This window comes from Gymnogyps californianus, chromosome 22 (assembly GCF_018139145.2).
Source record: "Gymnogyps californianus isolate 813 chromosome 22, ASM1813914v2, whole genome shotgun sequence".
NCBI classification, from domain to species: domain Eukaryota; kingdom Metazoa; phylum Chordata; class Aves; order Accipitriformes; family Cathartidae; genus Gymnogyps; species Gymnogyps californianus.
In genome coordinates this window covers 4,286,148-4,309,541 of record NC_059492.1, presented here as the reverse complement: position 1 = coordinate 4,309,541, position 23,394 = coordinate 4,286,148, and the positions used below count along the sequence as shown (strand labels likewise).

Genomic DNA, 23,394 nt, shown 5'->3' with positions numbered 1-23,394 from the left:
TCAAGTGTATCATTCTGTATTTTCAGAACGGAGAAGCATCCTTGTTTGAGGTGAACATCCGCTATATTGGAGGACTGTTGGCTGCATACTACTTAACTGGAGAAGAGGTTTGTTTCAGCAGCTCTGCATGTCTCACACAGTCACCAATAATGAACTGAAAGGGTTCTCCAGCAGCTTTTCTCTGAGCATCAGATAATCCCTCCATAACAACAGGCTAAACCTGTCGTTTTTATGAATATCGAAATGCCACTAATGTTCTTTTAATTAAGTCTTGCATAATTACCTTGCACACACCGTGCATGGCTCATTTGCAAAGATCTTTTCTCCTGTGGGCAATTCTAGCAAGACATGTTTTTGGTTGGACACATTGCTCCCCAGTGAAATGCCATTTGCAGTGATCTTTGTCTTTGTACTTGTTCCTTTGTATTCTAAACATAGGCAATATTTCATCAAACATCATTCCAGATTCTGCCTCGGACTAAGGAGGGCAATTGAATAGTGGCAAGTGCTCCAAACTCTACCTGGCCAGTCTCTCTGTAGCAGTAGTTTCTAAGATAAAGTGCCCTGGGGTACAGGGGAGGGAGAGTGGCAAACTGCCAGGACAGGGTACCCGTATCCTGCCAGCTCATGTGACAAAGTGATACAGCTCCACAAAATGTCCCCTTGCCCAGTAGGTGTGGGCTAGGCTCACAGCCCCTCCTGTAGCGTGGTGGAGCAGCCGTTCAGTGGATGCTCCCATCCCCCAGGAGTCCTGGCTAAAGCAGGAGGCTCTCGCTTCCACTTTCCTTCTTTCTCTCCAGCCTGGCAGAGGCCAGGGCTTAATGCCATAATCTGTTTTATAATGTGGCTGGACTGGAATTTTGCAGCTGGCTGTAGAGAGAAGAAGAGATTACTCCTTTGCCCTGGAAGTCTTAGGCGAGCAGAAACTCTGATTCAAGGGGGAGTTTTGTGAGTGAAGGAACTGGAAGACTGGCTCTTAAATGAGAGCTTAGCTCTCATGCCATACACTGATTGTGGCTGGGTGCTGTCCACCATAATAGGATGGGATGGCTCATCACTGCCTAGTGGCACCATTGATCCTTGGAGTCTCAGGAGCAGCTCTGTTACTTTAGTTGCATTTTAAATGAGTTCCAGGAATGACTTCTCTCTGTGATTTCCCTCCAGGGAAAACTCTCAAAGACTCGGTGCCCCGACTCAGGGCCTGTCTCAGTCACAACTTCAACAGGCTTCAGATCAACAGAGCAAAAAGAAACCACATTAAACCATAAAACTCCAGCAGTGACCTCTTGAAGTGCAGTCAGCAGCGATGCTCAGCAGCCAGGGCAGCGCCTGTTATATACCCAGTCAGTGTCACTAGGCTGAAAGGCAAGAATCAAGTCCCTGTCTCTTGCTTTCCCTTCTGAACCAAACCCCTATCTCCTTGTGAGTGTATAAAAGGTCTGCAAGCCCACAGGAGAGCTCAGGTTTCCTCAGTGCTGTATTTTTAGAGCAATAAATTCCTGCTTTCTGAGAACTACTGTGACAGCTTGGGCTGGTAGAGGGGGGCTAGAGGTAAAAGGCTTGTGCTTTATCTCCTAAGTCACTTACAGGCTTCCCTTGATCAGGACTAATCTTTGGAGCAAAGATTAGTGCTTGTATCAGTTTGTCCCAAAATAATTGTGTATGGTGGCTTTGTGCTGCAAGCCACCATAAGCTATAATTTGATTTGAAAGCCCAAAACTGAGGCATTATAAATGGAAAAGGAGCAGCTTAGCCATGAAACCATGAATCCTTCCTGGAAAAGAGTTGCAAGTAAAAGATTGTTCATTGGAAATCATGTTTTTTACAACAGGAGATGACACAAGCTAGGCAAACCCACGTTGTAAATCTAACAATGCTTCATCCTAGAGAGATTTCTTTTGATTTTAATTCAGTCATTTCACCTCCTTGTGTCCTCTGCCACCCTGGGAAAAGGGAAGGATTTGTCCCCAAAGAGTACTCTTTGGATCCCATTTCAGATCACAGAAATTTGCTGCTGAGGTATTCGGGGGGTTCTGAGCTCTTCAGCTCTGGCTGCTCTCCTCCACGCTGAGGGTTTGGCAGGGGACTTGGGACTGACTTAGTGTAGATTTTTAGAGGACATTCAGATAGATACCAAAGTTCAGCATGACTTTTGGTTCAGCTCTATCGTGCAGTGGAACTAGGGCAGCAGCATGCCTGAAACGGTAGACTCTTATAGTGCAGCAGTTTTAGTTTTTTATAACGGTGTGTTTGAAAAAGTGGAAGGAATCCAGTGTGACTAGTATTCACAAGGAGTCCATCAAATATTTATCCTCTCTTCTTCTTTTAACAGGTGTTCAAGAGTAAAGCTCTGGAACTTGGAGAGAAACTTTTGCCAGCTTTTAACACCCCCACTGGTATCCCACGTGGCGTCATAAATCTGGGCAGGCAAGACACGCGTCCTTACAAGCATGTCATTTTATTACTGAATGTTTGTAAAAGACCAGGATTCAAGCAGGAACAGCAGCAGTTCCTCAGAGGTGCCCCCCTCTAGTGCAGATTCTTCGAGGGCATTTGTTTTGCCAACTCAAAACCCAGAGGTGCCTTGGCAGAGATTGCAGGTGACTCAAGTTAAACCCAGATGTGTTTTATTAATTTTGGGCTATCCGCAGTTTCTTCCTCTACCTCTTGGCAGGGCTCCCTGCTGCAATAGCATTTTCCTCACTCTCATTTTCTTTGAAAGGTTATTTGTAGTCTGCACGTAGCATGCGGTGCTCTCTATATTTTTGCAGTGCGCCCAACTAGATGCATGTGAATTTATCCAGGCTCCATGTTTGCAAAAATTGGGAAGGGAACCGGATGGGACTGGCTGACAGTTTTGCTGCTAGAAAGGAGGGAGTATACAGATCCTCTAGTTTTCTCCCTGCTGGCAGCACTCAGCCGGGTGTGTATCCTTCACTTAGAGCCACAACATTTCACATCAGGTAGGTGGTGGTCTCATGCTGGAAGGGAGCTTTGAGGCAGCCGGGTTAAATACCTTGCTGAAGGTCTCTCAGCAAACAGAGGCAGACCTGGAGGCTGGACTCCCAGTCTCTGATTCTTGCTAGTAGACAGTGTTCCCTGCCAGTAACGGCTCACTGGGTCATTTTGATGCCTACAAACAAATCCCCCAGGGTAAAAGCTGCATGCCGGCTGAAACAGAGACAGCAGGAAATGTGGGTTAACAAAAGCCTTTCATCCTCACTTCTTGCAAGACTCAGAGCAACAGCCATGAAAATCATTATTCATCTCTTAGCCCAAATCTCCTGTTTGGCTCGTGTCTCTGTGAAGTGCAAGACTTTTGAATGTTTGGCTCACACTGATCCATTGCTCAAATATCACTGTCCCCCTGCAGTTCTCTTATCTGCACGTGATCGCAGTGAAAATTTGAGCCACCACCATGACTTTAATTGTCTCTTTTTACAGAAGAGACATTCTCCTTCCTCTGTGGCTGATAAAGACTCGGCATAGACTAACCTTTCACAGAAATGCCAAACCTTCCCCTGCCCTTTGTGAAGACAATTGAAACAGATTGTGTCTGCCTAGACATTTCCAAAATGTTTTGCTGATGACCTTGACTAAGAGCAAAGAAAATCAAAATAACACTGAGCCCACAATCCAGAACCCATATTACTGGCTTGAGCTCTGGCTTCAGGGCCATGAAACTGCTGTGAGGGCTCGGAGTATCAATTGATTTAGGAGCAAGGATGAAGCAAGCTAAATCTGTAGTCTGACTACTGCAGGAACATAATGAACAGCCAAAGGCTGTAAACCCAAAGGGGAAGGGAGTTACTCGGTGTGAGATAGTGTGTGGAAGTGGAAGCAGAAGAGAGTGAGATGATGCTGTGAGAGAACGCTGACCCAAGTGTCAGGGCCAAACCAAAGCCCAGAAGAGTTCTGCAAGAAGGAATTCTCTCCAATTCTGCTTTTGCAAGGATGTGCTAACTCCAGAGAGACCTCATCATCTCAAAAGGAGGAGAGTCTTGCAGCATGTGTAGGCTTTTGTTGGTGGTGGCTTGGGGGGGTGGGTTAAGAATGACATTCAGAAATTTGAAACAGCTTTTGTTAGCTGGCACTAAGTCAATTCTGCGTATGCATTTTGAGGACCCAAGTACAAAGACACCCACCCCCCCCAGCTGTTCCCATAGCCATCTGGCTTTATCTCGTCCTATCACCTCACACCACCTTTTCCTCTTGTATCCCCTCTCTGCTGATGTGCTTCCCTGTGGCCTTCTGTTTTCACACAGGCGCTGTATCATATCTCACACAGGCTTGTTTTCCATCCTGCTGGTCCAACTGCCACGTTGTCTGCCAGGTCCTAGAGTACATTATCTTCTCAAGCTGCTACTCTGTGCTCTCTGCCTGTGGGTTGCACTGTGATTTCTCTCCTGATGCCTCCTGTTCCAGGTCCCTGGCCCCTGCTTTCCTTCACATCTCCCCCAAACCCCCTGTACCTCCAGATTTTTCCTCCTCATCCTCTCCTGGTCTCTCTCTTGATTTGGCACTGTTTTGCTGCTTTGGATCTCCGTGAGGGAAGGAGATGATACAACCGCTTTCAGTCCATGCTTGCCCTGGACAGTGTTTAAGGAAGACCCACTTATCTGGGAGATAAAGAGAGCTCTGGGCGTTTTCTTTTGTCTTGAAGACCACGGTCCTTTAAACGGTAGTTTCATCTGAGATGTTATAAAACAGAGCAGCTGTGAGGACCCAGTTTGTCCAGTCTGTAAAGCTGAAAAAATGTTTTCCTGCAGGGGGTCATTTCAGGCTGCTCTTTAACCCAGGGACGCATTGCAGGCGTACTCTTGTTTCCTCCAGTCCACCTCTCCTTGAGTTTTACTCAGCACCGTCCTTGCAGGCAGTGCCTGGCTGCGTGTTTGGGACTGACATTGCCAGGGGAGGGTTGTGTCAGCCGCTGTGACCCCACATAGCCGCTGTCACAACAAACACGGCCCCATTTGGCTGTTTCCAAGCACTCCTCATTTGAACTAGCTCAGAAGGCAGTTTCTGTTTGTGAGATCATATTTGTTACAACTCCCTTCAGTGCAGTAAATAAAGAAAAAGTAATTGACTCTTTATAGATATGAGAACACCGTGGGATTGTTTAGCACACCCATCCCAGGGCCAGCTGCTGCCAGGTTCAGCAGATATGTCCAATGCGATATTAATACCAACATTAACCTGTTCAGGCTGGAGGACCTTTCTGCCTGCACAGGGAGATTTCTGCCATAAACACTCGGTGTTACTGGGGTACCCGTTTTAGCTGCATACAGTGTTTTCAAATGAAAAGCTGGTGATACAGCCTCCTGACAGTTTGCAGGGAAGGCTGACGTTTGGCAGTGACTGAGCAATTTGAAACAGCGTGAACATATTGCTTATCTAATGGCTCTTTTTGTCTGGAGGCGAAACAAACAGCTCTGGACCTGAAATGGTTTTCCATATATCACATGGAGGGGAAACTTTTTTCACCCCCTCCCTCGGAAAGATCATTAGTTTTAGCCTCCTGTAAACAACAAACACCCTTTTCTTCGAATAGCCAAGCTTTCCGGCGCCATCTAGTGTTACCCCCGCCCCCCCATCACTGGAAACCTGTTACCTCATCAGTATCAACCACAAACTGCGCTCACAAAGAGACGTGAAAATCAAAGCCACATCACTTCTGCGCCAAGCTTCCCTGGGCCAGCACCTGCAGAGGCTGTTTTGGGACCAAGGCTTAAGGATATAGGACATTTTCATGTCTGTGTAGATTTCAGAGAGACGCAGAGCTGTAATCTGTAGCAGTGGGATACAAGAAGGAAGTGGTGGAATGTAAAAGCAAATCTAAGGGTGAGGCTGTTAGTGCTTGGAAGATCCTCTGCCCTGCCATGTCCTTTGGGTAGTTTTCTTTCAGATTTAAGGGAGAAGTGATGCCCTCCTCATCCCCAGAATTGGCTCCTAGCTTTTCTCCAGGGATGATTTGTCTCCATCTCTGCCCTTTGCATGGATTTGGCAGGGTGAGGGGAGACAAACAGAAACCGAGAAGGGGTCCCAGTACATCAAAAGTAGGGGTGGAGGCACTTTGTGTAACTGGCTTCTTCAGACAGCATTTGCCACCTTCTGTAGTTTTATGCTGGCTCTCCTGTTCTTGCAAGGCACGTGAGATAAGCACCAGTGGGGTGCTTTCAGAGTCAGATTTGTCCTGTGCAGATGTTAAGATTCCCCCCTTTTTTTTTTGCATTACAGTCAGGTTTGCCCAATGGCATCTTGCCCCTACTGTTGATGTTGCTGTATGCTTTATCCCCCTGCAAGCAAGCCTACGCTGGGAATGTCAGTGTCGTGTACGCATAAAGAGTGTGAGATGTTGTTGAAACAAGGTGCTTAGGGACAGTCTGGATTCTCCATAAAATAGCAGGCTTGTTGGACTTGTGGGACATTTGACATGCGAGAGTTCAGCCCAGGCTACTTACAGACACGTTTTATCCCCAAGTGTCTTGTGTAGGGCAGGTTGTCAGTGTTCTTCCAAAGTTTGCTTTAAGCTGATCTGTTTGGGAGGGATTACTCTCCCACAAAAAATGCAGTTTCCCAGTATGTATCCTAAACAATCCTCTGTAAAACTACTGCTCCATCCCACAAGAACTGTTCCGTATGAGCGTCCTAAAAATCTATGTATGTTCTTTACATGGCCCCTGTTGAGACCTGGTGTGCACTGCATGCACATAGCAAAGGCAGGATCTGCACTGGGGCAGTGGGGGGACCTCAGGCTTTGGCTGTGTTTTCCTGGCAATGAAGGCTCCCTTTTTCTCTCCTTGCAGTGGCATGAGCTGGAGTTGGGGTTGGGCATCTGCTGGAAGCAGCATCTTAGCAGAATTTGGTACCTTGCACTTAGAATTCCTGCACCTCTCGGAGCTCTCTGGCAACCCGGTGTTTGCAGAAAAGGCAAGTACTTCCCAACTTGATCTTTAGTGAATTGGTCTCTTCATACTCCTGGGGTCAGTGCTGGAGTAGACCAGCACTTTGGTCTGCCTGCAGCAGACAACACGGCAGCAAAGCGTTCCTTCTCCCCAATGCCAGTACAACTCACCAGAGGAGAAACCTTCCAGAGTGGGGCATGGGTTCAGAAACCTGTGCCTTGCAGGCTGCAAAGGTCGCCAGGCCTCAGAGCATCCTATGCACCAGCTCACCGAAAAGGTCACAGCGAGCTCCTGTTGGAGATCCCATCACACCAGTAGGCCTTGGAAGGCAGCTGCCCTGGGGTCTTCTTTGGCCAGTTACATTTGCTGTAGCCCCTTCACCTGCCTCTCCATCACTTGCAGCCACCGGGGAGATGGGGATGTTTTTCCCAATGTCTCAGTTGTGCGAAGTTGTAGCAAAAACTTACTCAGACAAGGACACAGCCAAAATTAAACCATCTGTTAGATGCAGACTGCAAAGATAATTGTTAATTCTGATATCCTAATAGTAGTGCCTTGTACTTGCGGACCTTTTTGCTCTAAACAGGCATTAAATGTTATGCTCCAGCCAGCAAGATTTCTGCTGAGGTTTCTTGTGTAGGAAAGGCCTGACAGTTGACATATTGGATTCCTTTTGTGTAACTTGTAACTGAAAATCTATTAATATTATACATTACCTTGAGCTTTTTTTTCCACAAGTGATCTTGTAGTGCATGTAAGAGCAACTTAATAAATATGCTGTTGGATACCAGCAAGTCATTAGCTTTCGCTGCACATCCCTGAGGAACAGCTTTGAGGGAGACAAATTGTTGCAGTTAGAATCCAAACTGCCCCCATGAGCCCAAAGGAAATGGGGCCTGTCCAGAGTCCTACAGTGGGGTGAAAACAGACAGTGGTTCTAGGATTGCCGATAAAAAGCTCAAAATGGTACTTTTCCAGGATATTTCCAGTGCAGGTCTGTCAGTTGTGAAACAAGAAGAAAATTTGAAGAAGAGACAGGAAGAAAGAGAAGGAAGAAGCTAGGAGAGCAAAATGGAGAATAGGATGGAGTGTATGGAAAGCAGTAAGGGTGGGGTGAGCAAGAGGAATGTCGCAGAGGGGTGAGCAGGAGAGAAAAGCAGAGGGTGAAGGAAAACTAGAAACCCAGGAAACTCGGTAGGGAAGATAAAGAAAGACTGGTCATTTGAAATAAAGGAGACAAGCTAAAGATTCCTGAGGACAGTGATAATGACAAATTGCTCAGAGGAAAGGGGGAGCTGAGAAAAGACCAGTAAAGGGAACAGTGGTATGGAAAGAAAATGTGTGTGAAGGAAATGAAGGGGAGGGGAAGAGAGATGAGGACTGAAAAAACAAGGGCAAGAAGATGCACCGTTAAAAACTAGAACTGCATCCATATTCCAGGTTCAAACTGTGGCATTTTGAGCCAGGGTCAAGCCTGTGTCCCCAGCCTAACATGTTTTCCTCTTTGCTTCCTAAGCCCATAGAGGGCTAAGGGCAGAACCTTTCTAATGGACTCTCCTGAGCTGAGCGTGCCTGGTGTCTGCCACAGAAAATGCATCGCATTCATCCTAACACCCTCTGAGAGAAAAAATGTAGGATGATGTGGGCTCAAACAGCCCATCCTGTGGGAAATTACTTCAGAGGAACAGATCAACTCATTAACTTGCAGCTTGGGACTTGTGTGATTTTAGCAAGAATAAAGTCCATCTGTGTCTTATATTCAAACATGTCATTAATATGCCATGCTACTAAACTTCAGTAAATATTATGCAGCCTGACGACTTACTTGGAAGCACCAACTTAAGTCTGTAGCCAGCTTTTGGCGTACAAATTGTCTAATTTTATAAAAGGTTTAGAGTGTATTAGCTGTTCTGTAGGTTATAATAGAATATTTATGCTGCATACCATTTAACTTTGTCCCTTATGGGAAAGGCCTATTGCATTTAATGGGGGTGAAGCCAAGGGAGGTTTTAGAGAATAAGTACAGCTGTTCTAGCATATTAAAGGAGCTGTCTGTTGTTGAAATTAAAGGCCCCAATTCATCATGTTAAGTGACCACATGGTGAATTTAAGTACTGTGTGAGTCACTCATCCCTGCCACTCCTTTCCCTTTGGATCATGGTAAAAATCGCCCTCCACATCTCATACATTTCCACCCAGATCCCAAATCCTCAGGATTGCTTCTAGACCACTGTTAGCAAACTGCTTCCACTGCTTGCTGAACTGGGGTCTTGCAGGGTTTTTAGAATCATTTTTAAAATCCCACAGAGCTGGATAAAGATCGTGCTGAGGAGTCCAGCCTGAAAGTTTCTCCATCACAGATCTGTCATCGGAGAGCCATGTCGTTGGGTTCTGCTTGCATGATGATTCACAACGTTACAGGCTGCTGTGCTTGTTCAGCCAGGGATCAGCACTGATGAATTACAGAGTTCTCAGTGACAGTGCAAAACCGTCGGCTTTTTCAGCAGGGAAGTAACATAGTTCTTGTCTCTCATCTCTCCTAGGTGATGAACATCCGCAAAGTCCTGAACAGAGTTGAGAAGCCGCAGGGCCTTTATCCCAACTTTCTCAGCCCGGTGACAGGGAACTGGGTACAGCGTAGGTATCGCTCTGCGTTCAGAGTCCTGCCTGGAGCATTTCAGCCTCTACATTATTCTTTAGGAAGCAATAGCAACTGTCAGAGCAGCAAGCCAAGAAAATGTCTTGTCAGGCAGCCTGCTATACGTGTGATTAGATAATGCAACCCGATTTGTAAGGTGCAATATAGTAATTGTACACTTATTCCATCAGCCTTGTTTCCAGCTGAGTGTCTCACCTCCAGAGAGAATTAGGGCCTCTCTTGCACAGGGGAGGATAATGGTACATGGTTCATCACACAGATATTAGAAATCAGCACATCTCTTTAAGACCTCATCCTGCAGTCATCACATAGCCCACAGATCTACTTGGGAGTTGGACGTGAAGGCTGTGAGCAGAAGCGCTATGAGATTTACTTCCTGAGTGTGCTGCAGCAAGTAAGGAACCACCTGGAGAGGCAGAGGGCTTACAGAGTCTCAGATCCCCCTAGGATCTAGGGATGCGTTCTCTTGTGTGCATTCGTGTACCTGTTACCATGGTACCTCTGCGTAGTGCAATTTTGTGCAAGAAGGGTGAGACAAGTATGTGTTCTTTTCTTTTGTTGGGAACCCAGCACTGGCCAGCACTGAAGACATGGGCATTAAATAGATACTGCTCTGATACGAAAGAGGAGCAATAACCAGGAAAGGGCTTGAAAAGAGCAAGGAAATATTAGAAGCAGCGTGCCCAGGGAAGGATTATTTACTTTCCTGCTTTACGCACACAGCCCCTTCCTTACCCAGAGAAGAGACTGTACCCCTCTTTTTGTGCCACCAAAGGGCAGAAGCTTGCCCTCTGGTAGGAACATGAGAGGCTACTTCTGCTGCTGTGCCCCAGATCTCTGACCTTAACTTTCCACTCTGTTAAGGATTTGCTTGTTTTGGCAAGGGAAAGTTGCTGGATTTCGTGTTTCTCTGTCAAAGGAAAGAAAAGTCTTTTTTTGCAGAAGCTGTTTTTAACCTGTCAGTGGATTACGTTTATATTGTTTAAGCACTTTTCTTTGAGTCATTGCATTACCTTGTGTCCCCACGTCTCGTTGCACTGTTTGCTCTGCTAGGTGGCTCCAAACCTTTCCAGCTACTGTATTAACAGCTCTGATTGTAACTGGCAGGCAGTTGCATGGCTGCCATCATCCGAGACAGTGAGAGAGCTCTAGCTGTGAGCAATCCCTGACCTTTAACTGCCGTATCAGCACCTCTAATGGTAATTGACAGGGCTTGGCTTGAAAGGTGTCCCAACAAAGCACCTTGGATGGTTGCAGTTGTCCCATTAAACCAGAGCTGTCCTTTGGCACCATGAGGAAAGAAAATAGGCTTCTGTGTTTGTCCCATTAATTGATGTTCCAAGTTATCCAGTCCCTTTGTAAGCAGTTCAGCTTCCCCTCCAGATCTGTCTCTGCAGAATTGTTGCAATATGTTCCACTTGAAAAGCTAATCTCCCATCCCTTGCCACACCACTGAGATGCCATTTTCTTCAGGTTATTCCCAACTGGCAGCCATACTGCACATTTTACCAGACACAAGCATTAGTTCTGCCTGTTCATTGGTGCTGAGAGGAGAAGTGCCTGTCTGTTGCCATAACTGATCATTACAGAATCTTTGGGAAACTGAAGAGCTGTGCTCTTAATTCAGACGGTTAAAATACTCAGCTTGATAGTCGGTATTCATCTCTTCTGCCACTAATTTAATTCTATTTATGTCTGCAAATTTTACTTCATTGTACTGACCTGCTCCCACCCCTTGCTGACATACAGAGGGGCCTGTTGCTGGTTCTTGGAGCTTATTAAAAGTAGCCTGATTGCTTGCTCTGGGATAGGCTGATTTATGCCAAAGGACTAGAGATATCCTCTCTCCTGCACTTTCACATCATGAGGGCAACTCGTGGCACAGGCTGTTTGTGGCAGTTGCTCATAGTATGACCTTGTGGTCTGAATCCATATTCCAGTGAGGGAAAAGACCTATCAGCCTCTTCTGCATCTCCAGTACTGCTGGTGAGAAATAGATTAGGACCAAAGTAGGGAGGCAGCTGCAGCCTGCCACAGAGATGTTCCCTGTAGGTGCCAGGCTCTCATTTTCTCTCTTGTCATTAAAGCTCTTTGCGGGAAGCTGTTTTTCTTGGAATTGCTGTGATTTTCTTAAAAGGTGTATCTTTGACCTGGCTGAATGAGCAGGTCTTCTAAATGAAGAGGCAGTGCTGTACCTCTTCTGAGTGCAGTTGTTACCTTCAGAAAATTAAAGCACGGTCCCCTGCTGAAATAAGAGATTTGTTTATGCAAAGTGCCTAGGAGGCAAATGCTGGCAAAGCTGATGCCATATGGAAAGCAATTATGTACCAGAGCTCCTGCTTTGGTGATTTTATGAATGATACACTTAGGATCACAGAGCTGCTCTTTAAAGACAGGCTGTGCAGCCGGTGTTTGCAAATAGTCTGTCCTCTTTTTTTCTGAATTCATGCGTCTAATCTAATTGTTTTGCTATGGATTATTCCATGGATCATTGGACACACTGTATCAGGGATATTTGCTCTTCAGGTCAGGAAAACGCATGGCTGTTGATCTCTCCTGTTGGTAGGATTTAGCATTTAGAATAAGCCTCAGGACTTTATATATGTACATTGAAAGGGAAAATAAAAATCTGAACAGCTAACTCCAAAAACCCTGCTGCATCTGCTTACATTTAAAATGAGGATGCGTGCAGACGCAGAGGTGGACACTGTTAATTAACAGGGATGGTTCAGTCCATGGTGGGTAATTTGTCTTGCTCTTCTAAAAAGGGGAGTACTTGGCTGTTTGAAAGAATGAATGCTGCTTTTCCCCCTGTGGTATAGTTTAAAGATATAAATCCATCCAGCAGTTCCCCCCAGGCAGAAACCTGCAGCTGTCATGCCCATTTCACAGTGCAATTCTTTAGCATCCTCCTCTCCAGTAAGGTCATAGCGCTGTGTACTCTGAACAGATAGCCTTGAAAATCCGATTTCTGCAGAAGAAAATATTCAGTGCACATCCTTGTACCTGACTTTATCATTTTAATACTCCAACAACCCCAGCCTTCCCCAGGGCACAGAGTCCCACCATGAGCCAGGAATACAAATGGCACGATCGAGAGGTCCCTACAGCAGCCCCTTGCTGGCAGCTCTGTGTGATCCAACGTGCGTTCTCCCTTTCCTGGGGCGGGGAGGCAGCACCCAATGGCTTCATATAGGTGGAGACCTATCAATACTTGCCATTGCTTTTGGTTTATGAGGCTGGGATTTATGATAATTGCTTCATAAACAGGAAGCATCTTCAAGTTGCAGTATAAATAACTGTTGCAAAATAAGACCTCTGAATAGTTTTGGTAAGGGATACTAATGGTTTGTAAAATGACAGAACATTTTTCTTCTGATTGCACTTTCCACCTTTCTTTCTTTTTGAAAAAGAAATGCTGCAAGCTCTCCCCAGGAAACTGAAAAGAGGAAGGAGAGAACAAGGGCATTAAATAGGACATGGTTGTTTGCTCTTTGTAAAGCAACTGCTCATTGTATATCATGAACCTGAAGTTCTTTTCTGGCTTTCCCACTACAGACCACGTCTCCATTGGGGGGCTTGGGGACAGCTTTTATGAATATCTCATCAAATCTTGGCTGATGTCAGACAAGAAAGACTCTGAAGCTAAAAGGATGTACGACGATGCACTAGAGGTAAGGAGCAGGTTGCTGCTCTGTACTTTTTGTGTGGGACATTGTTCATCAGAATGTTTCGGGCAAAAATGTCTTAGATCTTTGGGATTCCTTGGTATTCACTCCTGTCCACTAAGTATCTTGAAATACTTAGTAAGTAAGTTATACTTACTGTCCACTAAATATCTTGAAATGCTGATTTTCATCCCTTTAGGCAATAGAAAAGCATTTGGTCAAAAAGTCTGCTGGAGGATTGACCTACATTGCTGAATGGAGGGGTGGCATCTTGGATCACAAAATGGGCCACTTGGCTTGCTTCTCTGGGGGCATGATAGCACTTGGAGCTGAACACGCTGGAGAAGAGAGGAAGCAACATTACATGGATCTTGCTGCAGAAATAACAAACACATGTCACGAGTCTTATGCACGCTCAGGTAAACCTGTGGGCTGCCTAGAAAATGTTAGTAAGGGGTTGCCTACAGCCTTAGGAGAAGACTCAGCTTTTGTGTGGCAGAGCTTTGCAGTAGGGTATTTTGTGCTTCAGCAGCATCTGCATCCCTGTGATTTTCAGTTCTCTTTTCTGGGATATCTAGAAGAGAAAGCAATATGTTTGACATAGCGGACAGCTGGAGCAGAGGGACAGGCAGATGTGAGCTCCTGTGGCAGAGTTGGGAAATCAACCCAGAGCTGAATCCTAGTCCCGCCTGCCAGTTGCAGAACTAGCCTTCTCCCAACAAGACTATAGTTTAAGTCTGTCCTTTCACATCCCTTTGCAGACAAGAAGGGAAGCTTAACAGAGATTAATTGCAAGGTGTCCCACTGTATGGAGCAGAGCAGCTGAGAAGCCCAACAGGAGAGTGTTGGAGACCTGCAGCTGCTGGTAGGAACCAAAAAAACGAAGTTACTCAGCCTCTCCTGGCTGTCTAAGCAGAGGCTGGCTAAGTCTTTCTATTTCACAAGTCCAGTAAAATTTGTTTCACCACCCAGTGTGCTTATCAGTCAGTGCTTTGGGAGAGCAGTGACTGGTGATGAATGAGAGACTGGGTTAGTTCTCTGCCTGCAGGGCTTTCAGCAAGATGAGCTTGCTTTGGACACCGCTCCTTTCTTTGTAGGCATCTCTGTAGCTCTTCGGAGACTGCAGGCAGCGAAGCAGCAGTCTGCTTTCTGGGACCTTGTCAGGCACAGGTCTGTCTGCACTAACTGTTCCCAAAGATTGTTTCGCACCTTCACCACGTTAGCAAGCCCATATTGGCAGCCGGTGTCCAGCATGTTTGCCCAATAAACTTCAAGCTAACCTGAAATGATGTTTGCAAATAACTCTCTTTTCCCTTCAGCACTTACAGAACTAAAACAAGCCACTCGAACTAATAACCCTCTGGCTGTGAGTGCCTGGAGCCAATTTTCACCTTCAGCAATATCCATCAGCATAGAAAGGACAGTAGCAAGCCTGTCCGCACTGGTTACGGTGCTGTCATTTCAGCAAGCTCATTGTTTTGCAGAGAATGTTTGTGCATGTCACCCTGGCTTTCAGCAAATAGTCCGACTAGCAAACACTGTTAGATCCCCATGCAGACAGGAGGGCCCAGGGAAGGTGTGCAAAATATTTAGAGAAATAAAATGACTCCCTGAAAGACAGCCTTGTGGTAGACACGGGGGTGCAGCAAGAGAAACCTTGTGGTACGATCATAAGGGACCTCTGTGCTCAGTTCCCCTGTTTTTCGAATAGGGAGAGGGTTGGTGTTGAAAGGGATCTGAGTGCTAGCTAATGCTTGCAAGAGATTGAGATTCTCATGTAAGGGACACTCAAAAAGACCAAGGTACTCTTAATATTTTATTTATAAAATACCAGTGAAGTTGATTAAGCCTTCCCCATCATCCTGATGTCTTCTTTTCAAAGAGGCTGCTAGTAGACCAGAAGGAAAGGCAGAAGAAGTGATTGCAGGTCCCAAGTACCACTTCTTACAGCCTCCCTGCCGCAGTGCAGGCAAAATGGCTCAGTCTGGTGGACTGATCATTGTGAAACAAACCCCCTGCCTGGGAGCAGTGTATCAGTATCTCTGTGATGGCAGGATCAGCTGCATGGCTAGATTTTCCTTTGAAAATGTTTTCTCTTTGAGGCTTTACGACAGGATCTGCCTCTCTGTTCTTTCTCATCTGGGTTCTGAGTTTGTCTTCAATGATGAACTCTGCTCTCAGGGTCAGGGGCAGTGCAATTCCTAGGAGCAAATACCAGCCCAGCAAAAGTGCTAGGACCTGGGGGAGATTTGTACCTGCCCTCTCCCTGCTCAAATCTGGTCCAAGTCGGTGTTTTGTCAGTCGTATCCACCCTCAGAAACTCTTTATCTGGGTAGATAGTACCCAGACATACCACAGAATGAGCAACACCTGGAGTGGCAGTGGGCACGGGTCATGCACTTTGTGGAGTTGCCCCTGTTTTGATATCAGCTGTAAGGTTGATCCAATACACAGGCCTGACTGACCTGCTCGTCTAACCTCACGCAAGCCTTAGTTAAATGTTGGCAGCCTGAGCAGCATAAAAGCACCTGGACAGTCTGTTTACCTGCTTTCTCCTCAAACTGATCATTGCCTGCGTGTGATTTTGTCTAGATACCAAACTCGGCCCCGAAGCCTTTCGCTTTGATGCTGGAACTGAAGCCATGGCAACCAGACTCAGCGAGCGCTACTACATCCTACGTCCAGAAGTGGTAGAAAGCTACATGTACATGTGGCGGCTGACCCACGATCCCAAGTACAGGCAGTGGGGCTGGGAGGTTGTGAAGGTATGGTTGGAAAATTCGCAGTAATAACTCTTACAGGCTGCTGGATTCTTACAAAAATCTTTCCTTCGGTCAATAAAAAGAGCAGAAATTATTTAAATTGTGTTAGACACTAAGACACATTAGCAGTGGGGCAGGAATACACAAAGTAGCTCAATTTAGTGTGGCATCTCTGTTGATCATTGTGAATGTTTTCTTCTCCCTTTTGGGCTACGCTAAAATCAATCAGTCAATCAAAACACTGAAAGTTTATGGAGAGGAGTGCTGCAGACAGCAAAAGCTGCTATTAATGTAACAGCCCTCTGCAAAAAGGAGTCAGCCTTCTATTTGACATATCTGGACTGCTCAGAACCACTGGTTCGTAGCTGGCCAGGGAAAATCAGCAAACCTGCCTTTGCCCTTTGTCTTGTCTTCTTCCCACAAAGACCTCCCAGCCAGAAGGTCCCTCACCTCTTTCTAGCTCATGCAGTAGCCTGTTGGCTGCTGCCCTGCATCCTAGCAGGGGCTGCGTTTCAGTGGCAGAACTGTCATTTGTCTGCTGCCCTGGAAAAAGGCTCCAGAAACAGCTAGAGTTGCCGCTTGAGATCTGTTCTTGCTATGTGTGTAACGTCAAGGTCAATCAATCAACTAACTTAGGCGGTTTATGTTTCTCTTGCTATTTCATTAGAACTAGCTTTATTCCTAGAGTCTGGAGTAATCACCATGCTCTTCAGTGAGAGACAGAGGCTACTATAAACTGGAATTTGGTTTGTAAAGCTGACTTGTAATGCAACTGATGATGATTAATGAGTTACTCCAGATTGCTGAGATTTCTTTTCCTTTTTCAGGCCCTGGAAAAACATTGTAGAGTAGAAGCTGGTTTTTCTGGCATCCGAGATGTTTACACCACAACCCCAACCCATGACAACATGCAACAGAGTTTTTTCCTCGCAGAGACTCTGAAGTAAGTCTAGTATCACAGAGGCCTTTCAGAGTAGCATAATTCCTGCAGCATCAACACTCTTGTCTGCTTAATAAATCTCTAATAATAAGGGGGAAGTCTTATCCTCTGTGGGGAAAACTGGGCAAGGCTATGGGTGCTGCAAAGTTTTGGTAGTTTCCTCCTGTAGAACCACTGCTGTCATTGGCACTCTCGAGGCTTCTGCTCATGTGCTGGATTTAAAGGACTCTTCCTGTGATTTAGAGCTGCTATAAGTGGGAGGCTCTGACCGCTGAGCTGCCTTGAATTTAGCTCTGATGGTTTAAGAGACAGCTGTCTCCTCTGCCAGGTTAATGTCCTGCATACAGAGGAGGCATGACTATGGCCTGAATTTGCTGCCCCTTGCTGCAGATCTGCCTTTGCTGGTAGTATGAGCTAATGTTTGTGGGGCGGCTGAGCGCAGATGCCCATCCCGTTTTGCCACCTTTGCCCCAGGGGTGGTAGTTTCCAGCAGGAGAGTGAGGCAGGGAGTCGGGAAATGTGTCACCATAAACTGTGGCAGCTGAGGCCAACGGCAGCCCCCATCACAGTCCTGCCGACAGTGCTTGCTTGTGCGTGCTTGGAGTCCCACTTGAGTTTCCTTTAATCTCCCTTTGTGTCCATCTTCTTCCCGCCCACCCTTGCCTTATGGCTCCAGGTACCTCTATCTTCTGTTCTGTGAAGATGACGTGCTGTCCCTGGACGACTGGGTGTTCAACACAGAGGCTCACCCCCTGCCAGTCAACCACACGAACTTTAAAGCACGTGTGCAGTAGTGAGGCCATTGCCCAGCGCCCTGCTTCTGCAGCGTCGGCGGGTTACTGCATTTCCTTTCCATTAAAGGAATTCGCGTTGTTCCTAAAATGGTATTTTGGGGCACTAGTCCAATTCCGGACAGTATTATATTGGGAAGATGAAACCATGACGTAAGCACCTTCTTTTCCTCTGTGAGGAGCTCTGTTAGCCTGATAATGAGATGTTTATTCTGGGCCATATTGTACACAGTTCATAGACATTCCTTTATACAGAGAATTTATATGAAATCCACTGACTTTGCTTTATAGTGGCCAAAGGACTGGAAGTTTGCCATAAAATATACTTCACACACCCACACACCCTCCTTTCGTTTTTCTGTTTCATTTTTGCCTTTTATATACTCTTGGATTTATCAGCTTTCTAATTAACAGTTTTCAATATACTGTGCTTTCTAGGTGGTAGGCTTTCTAGGCTCTTTAGGAAGGACAGGATAGGAGAACGAGGAAGGGGGGTTGCCCTTTATGTGAGAGAGCAGCTGGAGCGCATGGAGCTCTGCCTGGGGATGGATGAGGAGCTGACTGAGAGCTTATGGGTGAGGATTAAAGAGAGGACAGGGAAGGGTGACATTATAGTGGGTGTCTGCCATAGGCCACCTGACCAGGAAGAACAAGAGGATCGGGCCCTCTACAGACAGACAGGAGCAGCCTTGGGTTTGAATTTGCAGGCCCTGGTCCTCATGGGGGACTTCAACCACCCTGATACCTGCTGGAGGGACAACACAGCAGGACGTAAGCAATCCAGGAGATTCCTTGAGTGGATTGATGATAACTTCCTCCTCCAAGTGACAGAGGAGCCAAGAAAGAGAGGTGCTCTGCTGGACCTCATACTCGCTAACAAGCAGGGGCTCGTTGGGGATGTGAAGATCAAAGGCAGCTTTGGCTGCAGTGACCATGAGATGGTGGAGTTCAGGATCCTGAAGGCCGGAAGGAGGGTGAAAAGCAAGCTCACAACCCTGGACTCCAGGAGAGCAGACTTTGGCCTCTTCAAAGATCTGCTTAGAAGAGTCCTGTGGGATAAGACCCTGGAGGGAAGAGGGGCCTGAGAAAACCAGTTAATATTCAAGAATCATGTCCTCCAAGCTCAACAGAGTTCCATTCCAGTGAGCAGGAAGTCAGGCAAAAATGCCAGGAGGCCTGCGTGGATGAACAGAGAACTCCTCACCAAACTCAAACACAAAAAGGAAGCATACAGAGGGTGGAAGCAAGGGTGGGTAACCTGGGAGGACTACAGAAACATTGTCTGAGCATCCAGGGCTGACGTTAGGAAAGCTAAAGCCCAAATGGAATTGAATTCAGCCAGGAATGTCAAAGACAACAAGAAGGGCTTCTATAAGAACATAGGCGACAAAAGGAAGACTGGGAAAATGTGGGCCCACTGCTCAACAAGACAGGGGACCTGGTTACACAGGACATGGAAAAGGTTGAAATACCAAATGTCGCCTTTGCCTCAGTCTTTAGTAGCAAGACTGGCCTTCAGGAATCCCAGGTTCCACAGACCAGGGGGAAAGGCTGGAGCAAGGAAGGTTTACCCTTGGTGGAAGAGGATCAGGTCAGGGAATACTTAAGCAAACTGGACATACATAAGTCCACGGGCCTTGAAGGGATGCACCCACCAGTGCTGAGGGAGCTGGCAGATGTCATTGCAAGGCTACTCTCAATAATCTTTGATCGATCATGGCAACTGGGAGAAGTGCCCGAAGACTGGAGTAAAGCAAATGTCACTCCTGTCTTCAGGAAGGGCAAGAAGGAGGACACAGGGAATGGTAGACTTGTCAGCGTCACCTCAATCCCTGGGAAGGTGGTGGAGCAGCTAATCCTGGAAACCATTTCCAGGCACATGAATGACAAAAAATTCTTCAGGAGTAGCCAGCATGGCTTCACCAAGGGGAAGTCATGCTTGACCAACTTGATAAACTTCTACGATGAAATGACTGACCTGGTAGATGAGGGGAGAGCAGCAGATATTGTCTGCCTGGACTTCAGGAAGGCCTTTGACACTGTCAAAGGAGATCATCATAGACAAGCTGTTGATGTATGGGGTGGATCAGCAGACAGTGAGGTCGGTTGAAAACTGGCTGAATGGTTGGGCATAGACGTGGTGATCAGTGGCACGACGTCTAGTTAGAGGCCAGTAACTAGCGGAGTACTGCAGGGGTCAATACTGGGTCCAGTCCTGTTTAACATCTTCATTAATGATCTGGATGATGGGGCAGAGTGTGCCCTCAGCAAGTTTGCCGATGACACAAAACTAGGAGGGGTGGCTGATACGCCAGAGGGTCATGCTGCCATCCAGAGGGACCTCGACAGGCTGGAGAAGCGGGCTGGTAAGAACCTAACGAAGTTCAATAAGCAGAAGTGCAAAGTCCTGCACCTGGGAAGGAACAACCCCATGCACCAATACATGCTGGGGCACCTGGCTGGAAAGCAGCTTGGCAGAAGAGGACCTAGGGGTCCTGTGGACACCAAATTGACGATGAGCCAGCAATGGGCCCTTGCTGCAAAGAAGGCTAATGGTATCCTGGGCTGCATTAGACAAAGTATTGCCAGCAGGGCGAGGGAGGTGATCCTTCCCCTCTACTCAGTGCTGGTGAGGCCACACCTGGAGTACTGTGTCCAGTTCTGGGCTCCTCAGTACAAGAGAGACATAGACATACTGGAGAGAGTCCAACAAAGGGCCACGAAGATCATTAAGGGACTGGAACATCTCTCCTATGAGGAAAGGCTGAGAGAGCTGGGACTGTTTAGCCCAGAGAAGGGAAGGCTCAGGGAGGATCTTCTTAATGTATATAAATACCTGAAGGGAGGGTGCAAAGAGGACAGAGCCAGGCTCTTTCCAGTGGTGCCCAGTGACAGGACCAGAGGCAGTGGGCACAAACTGAAACACAGGAGGGTCCCTCTGAACATGAGGAAACACTTTTTTACTCCGAGGGTGACCAAGCACTGGCACAGGTTGCCCGGGGAGGCTGTGGAGTCTCCATCCTTGGAGATACTCAAAAGCCGCCTGGACGCAGTCCTGGGCAGCTGGCTCTGGGTGGCCCTGCTTGAGCCGGGGGGTTGGCCCAGGTGACCTCCAGAGGTCCCTGCCAGCCCCAGCCTCAGCCATTCTGTGATTCTGTGATTCTGTGGTGTCAAAATTGTAACTAAATCAAAACCTGTCTGCAAAATTCTTGATCCTAATGTATTTTTATATATTTTTTCTGTGCTCTTAAAACACATTTACCACACATCACATCTCATTTAACTTTCCTTTACCATTTTTGTGTTTTTCTACTTTTATTTGGAACTAAATGTTATGAGTCACTTGTAATAATTTCACTGCTGTAATAGTCAAATCTGTGAAACAGAATAAAAGTCTTGTAAAATAAAAAGCATATTTGGGTTGATCCTCTTTAAAGCCATCTGTCAAAGACCTGTTACATCATGCTTGGAATAACTAGGTGACAATACTGGTTGATTTCAAGAATATTTCACAATAGATGTTGATTTCCAGAGTAATCTAGCCAGTGTGTGGACAGCAATTCCCATCTGCACCATTGCTTGTTCACCATCTGACAAGGGTTAGCAGGAGTTCTACCAAGTGTCTTATTTTTCTAGCAAAAAATAAATAATCCCCAGCCAAGTTTGCTCTTCAGTGTACATCGTTTCTGGAAGGAAGAAGAAAAAGAAAGGAAGAAATTGAAGCCAGATTCTTCCATGCGTCCGGCTACTGAACTAGCAGTTTAGCCTGCCTGTCCTCTCTGACTCTAAGCAGGATGACCGTGCAGAGATGTTCACACACCACTCCTGTTCTGACCCTGGCAGTCGTGAGTACCTGCTTAACAGTTCATGCCACAAGCACTGGATCTGGCATCAGCATCCTTTCTCCCAGCAGCCTTTCCTCTGGTCGCTGCAAAGCTGCGCGGCCCTTGGTGATGAACGTTTTTGTTCATTCTTGTGACATTCTCTTGATATTCAGCACCTTGGTTCATTCAGCAACTTGGGAAGATAAAGTTGCTTTGAGCAAGTTCTGAAAACAAAAAATGTGTTTCTAAATTCATGCCTTTGTAATTCCCCAAGAGAAATAAGGTTGTCAGATGGGGACTTAGCATTATCCCGGGGATAAAGATACTGGCTGGTAAGCTTGGCCTAGAGGAATGGTTATTGGTAAATAGACATCTTAGGAGTGAGTTGTGTTATCCGAGAGATTTGGATACCGGGAAGCTAGTTTAGCTCAGAGGATTTTTATAATGGATTAAGGGAATTCCATAAATAAAAATGTCCTGCTCTTGGAGTAGCTCAAAACACTTTGCCTGGCAAAATTTAAACCCCTAAAATAAATAGCATGATTCTAGTTTCCTTTAGAAATAGATCCTTGGGGTTACATTAAAACTCTGCTCGTTTTCTCTTCCACACAAGTGAGCAAGAACGGTATTTGTAAAGTCACATACACTTCTAGAGGAGAGCTGCTGCTTTCCTGCAGTTCAATGGCTGCATCACAGATAGGGAGTTTTTTCAGTTGCCCAGCATGCCTGATGACGTAAAGCTTATTGATAAGTTTGCTCACCAAGACACTCGTATGGGGCTCAGCACCAGTCACAACGAAAGCTTTTTGTTGCAGACAGCCACGCTTGAAAATTTCCACTCTCGTAGACCACAATTCTGCAAATACTTCTGCCTGTGCTCACAGATATCCACAGTCAAATCCCTGAGGCCAGTGGATTCATCACAGGCATCAAGTAAAGCACGCATGTATTTAGCAGGAGTAAAGATTTGTTCCAAGGATCAGCTTTGTTCCAAGGCCTGGCCCTGATCCACGACTGGGATTTTTCTGTCCTACGGCAATGCAGGTAACAGAAATGTTTGCCCCACTGGTGTCTGGAAACGCTTCTGCTCTTTCCTTGCTCCTCTGCGCACCTCGAGCCTCGGCTGGATGCTCTTGCTCAAGCAGAGCCTTCAGCTCTGGGAGCCCTGTGTGCGGAAGCAGGCTCTGGGATTTCACCTCTCTCATCTTGCACTCCTCCTGTATACTTCCTGCGAGGTGGGGGTGGCAGGACTTCTGTTCATCCAGATGGGAAGCCCTTTGTTTTCATCCTTTGAGTAGATAAATAAATGGGGTGTATGTTGAACCAGAGGTTTAGTCTTAAATGTCTAATGGAAAGGATCTGGGAAGATGTGTGTCTTTGAGCTGCTTTCCTGCCTTTCAGTCTCAGGCATGTGGGACACCAGTGGGAATTCTGTTGTTGATTTATGGTGGTTTTTTTCTACTTGTGAGTCACCTTACCAGGAAATGTGATCAGCCTAGGTTATTTCCCATTTCCCCTGTTGCATTCAAATTCAGAAGCCATGATTATCATGTTAATTTTCACCATCAGAACATGTGGCCCTATTTTATGTCAGAAGGAATTTCCTGTAAATTAAGTTCTGATAAAAGAAAGTTGCATTACTGGTAGAGATGAAAACTAGTAACTCTCGCTTGTAGAACGGCTGACTGTTGTTGCCTGGCCATACAAGGAGGTAAGACAAAACTATCCAGAAAATAAATGCATCTTTTTGTAACCCACACTTCATTTTTACGGCGTTATTAAATTCCCTTGGAAGGCTTTCAGGAGAATTGGTTATTGAATTCAAAAGCCTGGCAGTCGTAGTAT

General features: G+C 46.3%; 1 protein-coding gene across 1 annotated transcript in view; it reads left to right on the top strand.

Annotated features, from left to right (window-relative positions):
- MAN1C1 (mannosidase alpha class 1C member 1) overlaps positions 1-17,757 on the top strand; it is a 63,634-nt gene extending 45,877 nt beyond the window's left edge. Inside the window, exons 5-13 of the mRNA XM_050909709.1 lie at positions 27-107; positions 2,333-2,427; positions 6,816-6,930; positions 9,449-9,542; positions 13,123-13,238; positions 13,432-13,651; positions 15,825-15,997; positions 16,822-16,937; positions 17,611-17,757. Coding sequence (XP_050765666.1) covers positions 27-107; positions 2,333-2,427; positions 6,816-6,930; positions 9,449-9,542; positions 13,123-13,238; positions 13,432-13,651; positions 15,825-15,997; positions 16,822-16,937; positions 17,611-17,728 — 1,128 coding nt within the window. The 3' untranslated portion in view covers positions 17,729-17,757. The remainder of the gene's footprint in view (positions 1-26; positions 108-2,332; positions 2,428-6,815; positions 6,931-9,448; positions 9,543-13,122; positions 13,239-13,431; positions 13,652-15,824; positions 15,998-16,821; positions 16,938-17,610) is intronic.
- Positions 17,758-23,394: the final 5,637 nt, after the last annotated feature.